The following is a 6,051-nucleotide window of genomic DNA, read 5'->3' as shown; positions in this document are numbered from 1 at the left end:
ATTAAAAACAACCCTGAAGTGAAATATTCACCCTAAAGACGAGGGAAAAAAAGAACATTAATCATAATAATTGTAATATAAGAATCTCATACAATGCTTAGTAAGGAATGCCGTTTGTGTTACTACAGTATAATAGCCTGTAGCCTACATTAGATAAATCAGAATGGCAGTATTGTGATATTAATGGACCCATCTAGGTTAAATAAAAAGATAAAATACAAATAAGTACATAATATCAATCCCTCCAGGGTAAAACATAACAAAAGCCCACACAAATAAACAAACCAATTTTGGGGGAAAAAAATAAAAGAAAGGGTATATGTCTCAGCAAAAGCAGACCAGTTTAGATGAAAGTAGTAAAAATAAGCATAAATTGATCCTAGCTGGCTTGGCTGAGGCTCATATGATCTGGCATGGACTCAAACCACACAACTTCTGCTTGTTTGATTCATCATTAATGATAGCTGAGATTCACACCGAGTGTCACACCGTTTTCAATAACTGTCATTAGAGAAAAATGACAAGCAAAGTTTAAAAAATATAAATAATAATAATAAAGAAACATGGATTTCTTCACTACAGCTAGAGATAAAGGGGTTAAGCCTGATTTATACTCTGTCATACGACAGAGCCGGAAATAGATGTTGTTGTTCCGAATCGAGGCTGTTGTAGCGTACGATAGAGCACAAGTCAGGCATTAGGTTATGCATAGAAGCAAAATGAGAGGATGTTACAGCAGGCAGAAAGCCGCACGCACAGACGCACACAGTCGCACACACGCACGCACACGTTTCAGAAACACCATAAAATAAACTACCAGTAGTTGACAAACTTGTGTCCAGTAAATGACGTTTGTCAGTTTCACTAATAGTGCTGTTGATATAAAACAATTACACCCGTGTGAACCGAGTGTTGCAACTCGCCCCCCCCCCTCTCTCTCTCTCATTAGCAGGCAACAGCATGCAGCACTCTCTCTCTCTCTCCGTTTCTGGCACAACAGTGCCACTTTTGCCCCTACTGGTACTCATAGTCACATACATAGTCACATAGGTAGGTTAACACGGACATTGCTGTTCCTTGCACCACAAAAAAATGGTACTGTAGGGAGCAGGGACCTCCACTTTTGATCAGCAGTGGTTATACTGACTGCCTCAATTGGATATCTACTGCCATCTAGTGGCTTGTGGCAACTAGTTCCTTTTTACCAGCCTTAATTCTCTGCTGTATAACATGTGTATTGACGGGAAAATCAATTCCTAACTAAACAACAGATTTCACACAACAGTTGGCTATTCCATTACATCTCACACTGTATGCCATTGCTGATCAAACCCGGGATAAAGGCTGGCAAACCCATCCAACACAACTGTTGCCATGGAACGGTATCCATAAGTGTGGTCTGGTAGCGTAGCAACAGCCCTATAAACAAAGCCTTTGCAGCTTGCGGACAAGGTACAAAATGAGGCAGTCAGATGGAAGCAGTGATGGAGTCAACCAAAGTCTCTCCGTGTTTATCAACACTCCACCTGCAACTGTGAACACTGAAACAAAATCATTTTCTTCCTTCAAGAAAGACACTCATGCCAGTAAGCTGTATCTGGCAGGTAGAGGTGAGTCAGCTCATCTCTGCGCACAGTTCTGTTCTCACCACCATGTTTGACATCAGTTGTTCTATTTAAGGGGGGTGTGGTGTGGGTCAATATCTTTACCATGCTGATCATGCAATTTAAAAAAACTATGTTGCAAGAAATTAATGTGGAGTGCTCTTTTTTGTTTCTTAAGAGTGTCTCAACGAGGAAGGTCAACCTTTTGTGCCATCTCTTGTCGGAAAAATAAGGCAACAGATAAGTGCAGATCCCACTCTACGATTAGGGTATTCATCCTCCCTTGGCCAGACAGAATTTACCAGGAGAGCTATAGAGCTGGCTTTGGGGAAGAAAGCCAATGCAATAGTGGAGAACAGGGTAATGACAATGTACTTACTCAGTCAACACATGGTATATTCAAGTCTTCCAAACTTGTTTAGGTTTACAGTTAAAACCTTCACAAATTATGAAGATAATTCAGCTTAAAGTTGATTAAATTTAGTCGCATCATGTTAAATACCAACTTGTTAAGAAATGTTAATCACAGGCTGACATTACGCTTCCAGGTGTTGGGTATCCAGACTGTTGGATGCACTGGTGCAGTGCGTTTGGGAGCTGAACTTTTGACACACTGGTACAATGTCAGTGCTGCTTGGTGTGGGCCAGTCTATCTCTCCTCACCGTGTGATGGTGGGTAAAACATTTTAACTAATAAAATTAATAAATCTGACCTTAAAATATGTTTAGTTATGTTCCTGTATAGCAAGTCTCGCCCTTACATAATAATCCCCCCCACACAATACACACATGGTAGTAGCCTACATGTATGTATATGATATAGTACGTTTTTCCTCCAGTATTTACAACCTTTTGAAATGTAAGCGAGGACAGCCCGGGCCGGCCTTGCGGTCCAGGCACCTACAGTAGGCTCAAGCTGGTAATCCGCGTGTCACAGGTTCGAGTCCCGATCCTGACTACCTTTGCTGCGTGTGTCCCCCCATCTCTCTCCCCATTTCCTGTCACTCTACTATCACTACCTATCAATAAAGGCCTAAAAAAGCCCCAAAGGCATGTCATTCTTTCATGTCGGGACAGGATATTTTGTGCGGTTTTAGGTTTGATGCAGCTACTGTAATTGCATGCAGTCAAAGGTTAGCTGCCATTTTAGATGGTACAATATGGTAGAACAAATCTTGCTGACCCACGCAAAAAAAAGTAAGCCACTTTTTGAGACAAATGTCTAACTTGTCTAGAAATGCATGAAGCTCATCTGGCTGCCACATGCTGTTCGAGGTCTGACCAGGCAAATAAATAAAATAAAATAGGCTACATTTGAGAATAGCCTTTCTTCAATCACTGCGTGAACAAAATCAGTGTTGTTGTTTAACAGAGGTTACAAACAATGCATACAATGCAGGCTTTAAGTGTTGATGAGAAATGACTTAAGCCTATTCATCATCTCTACAGACTCACTGGTGAGTATCTTACAGGCAGCAGGATTCCAAGATATCCGTCAGTATCGTTACTGGGATGCTGAGAGGCGGGACATTTGTTTGGAGAAGATGCTAGAGGATCTGGAGATGGCTCCTGAACAGAGCATTATCATGCTGTCAGCCTCTGCTCACTACCCTACTGGGGCACAACTGTCCCACAATGACTGGAAACTGATTGCACAGCTCATTATGGTAACTGACATTTTGTCTAATATATATATTATCATTCAATTTAACATAATAAATTAACAAAATTTCGTTCCACTGGCTATCTAAAACTAACCTGACTCCGCCAGATTGAGTCTGTATTGTGAACTCAATACCGCCTCCATCTGGCGGAGTCAGGTTAATCTAAAACTACTCCTAGTTAAAAGATTGCTAAAACACTACAATACTAAACACCATAAAAACTATAAAATCACAGTCAGTTCATAATGAGACTTAGATAGCATTTTATGTAGACTTAGACAGCATTTTATGTAAACTTTACATTTTCTGTATGCAGTCTCATTATATAGATATTCCACTGTACACGTTCTTATACTATCTTATGTATGATTCATGATAACTACTTTTTTATGTATGATGTATTGCCATGCTTTTTGTTCTTGCTTAATGTAAATCGCCTGGATTAAGAAGTCTGCTAAATGCCTAAATTGTAAATTGTAAATGAGACAGAAATATTGCGCAGCAAGGAGTCCTATAATTCATGAAGAATAATATCACTGTTACCAGAATAAAGCCTAATCAATTAATGCTTTATTGCACATTAAATATGCTTGTTGGAAAATCTGAGTGATCCTGCTGTGCGACGAGGTATGACTATGAATGAACTCTTCACTAACTATTCTTACTATGCTCCCTCTTTCCTCTCTCTAAATTAGAGACGTAGGCTTTTTCCTTTTCTGTTACTGCCTGAACATGGATTATGTTATGGTGACCTAGAGCGAGATGCTTGGCCTGTGCAATACTGTGCATCACTGGGGATAGAGCTGCTCTGCGCCCAATCATTTTCCCACTGCTTTGGATTGTACGGTGAGAAAGTGATGTATAATATACAGTAGATGTCAGTCATTTGTCCAGGACAATGCTGCACTGCAAAGCAGCTTTCCTCTTCTACCCCGGATCTGTGCATGTGCGGACATGTTTTACCATTGAGCTAATAGAGCCTGTTCATCCGGGTATTCCAGCCTCGCACAGTGACATGTGGAGCAAGCCGTCACCTCGGATGTATTGGACAAAACTACAGTCTTTGCGCAATTTTTCAGATAGAAAAGGCAACAAAGATTCTGATTTGAAAGATTCTGATCTGAATAATATCAAATGAAGCTGTGCCTCAGTATGACATCCCAGATCTAAAGGGCAGAACAAAGCATTGCATAGTGTTCTCCATCATCAACCAATTCTTTTTTTCACACCAGGTTTTCACATTTACTGTCATGAGACAAAGTATTGCATAATTAACCCTCTATTATTGGGTCATATCACTTCATCTTATACTCCCGTCCTTCAGGTGAGGGTGTTGGACACCTCATATGTGTCCTAAAGAACAACTCCATCCTTTTAGCTGTGCAATCTCAAGCAGACCAACTGATCAGTGCACTAGGGGCCCAGCCAGCTGCAGGGGGAGCGCGGATTGTTGCTACAGTGCTAAGTAACCCTGCCCACCTCATTGAGTGGTGAGTTACTACATCTTTTCACTACTTTAGTCTCCCAAACTGTCTTCCCGGACCCACTATTCACTAACTATTTTTTTAAGACAAATAAGAAAATATGAGCCATGTTTTTGAGAAATAAATAATTGTAATCAGCATCATCAGCATCATGCATCATGACAGTCAACATATTTGTGTCTAATACAATCACTGCTGTCAACTGAATTCTGTAATAATAGAGATACTGAATTATGAACAAGGTAATGATATTCATGCAATAAAAAAAATGATATTTGTCATTCTGAAACTGTATGTTGCCAACTCTACCTCCTAGGCAGGAAGGACTTAAGCACATGGTGGAAAGGTGTATGCTAATCAGGGAGAGGTTGAGAGAAAGATTGAGACTTCTGGGGTGTCCTGGCTGCTGGAATCACCTTACTCAACAAGGTGGTCTGTACAGTTACACCGGTTTGAACGGTAAGGTGCATCAGCTTTTATATCATGTAAAACATTGACTATCAAAGAACCTTGGGACCATAGATACGTTTATTTATGCTTAGGGGTATCTAAAACGAACATCTGACAAACACATCTCTTCTGTCATTGGAAAGTACGTTGCTTGGTCGGTGTAACGAATGACATCTCAATAGATGCTCTAGTTTTTCTGCATTCTACCGCTTAATCTGGCTACACATGGAGACACACATTCGGATTAATTATTCATTCATGTACGTGTCAGAAAAGGGTTCAGGGGAGAATCTTTTTCACATTAACATGTTGAAAACATAGGCTCACATCCATTTCTCAATATTGAATGAAAGACACAGCCTTCACATGTTCCAGCTTTAGTCATCAATTATTGAATAGGCTACTTTAGTTTAACCAAGCTATAGTAAAAACAAAAACAAAAAACACTATAAACTCGGTCATGCTTAAGCCTGTTTTACCTTCTAATTAAGCTCAACAGGTGGATTTTCTATCACAGAGGAGACACATCTATCTGCTTCCTAATGGCTGCATCAATGTGAGTGCAATCAACAGAGGCAGCCTGGACTACATAGCAGAGTCCATCCACCAGGCCCTGACATCTCCAATCTGATCCCTGTCAACAGGAGGGAGTCATTGTCTCCACCAGGCCGAAGGCATATGGGGAGAGAGTATGTTTTGCACTCCGTCCATGCCAAACTGTCCACACACACTCCCTGGATGCAAACGACCCCAAATATTCCTCAACGGCCTGTTATAGCGCCACCATGAGGCCGATTTAGGCAAAACACATGTCTGTAGACGTACACATTTGATCCATACATCACACAA

General features: G+C 40.6%; 1 protein-coding gene across 1 annotated transcript; it reads left to right on the top strand.

The window, feature by feature from the left end:
- Positions 1–1,459: 1,459 nt before the first annotated feature.
- Positions 1,460–5,833, top strand: got1l1 (glutamic-oxaloacetic transaminase 1 like 1; the record flags this gene model as incomplete). Its single annotated transcript, XM_080765757.1, has 8 exons — positions 1,460–1,610; positions 1,783–1,964; positions 2,153–2,276; positions 3,054–3,271; positions 3,964–4,114; positions 4,593–4,758; positions 5,069–5,211; positions 5,694–5,833. 8 exons carry the CDS (start codon positions 1,460–1,462, stop codon positions 5,831–5,833), a joined length of 1,275 nt encoding a protein of 424 aa, XP_080621883.1.
- Between the last annotated feature and the right edge of the window lie 218 nt (positions 5,834–6,051).

This window comes from Protomyctophum bolini (genome assembly GCF_963924005.1).
Source record: "Protomyctophum bolini genome assembly, chromosome: 6".
NCBI classification, from domain to species: Eukaryota; Metazoa; Chordata; class Actinopteri; order Myctophiformes; family Myctophidae; genus Protomyctophum; species Protomyctophum bolini.
This window is presented reverse-complemented; position numbering and strand designations above follow the sequence as displayed.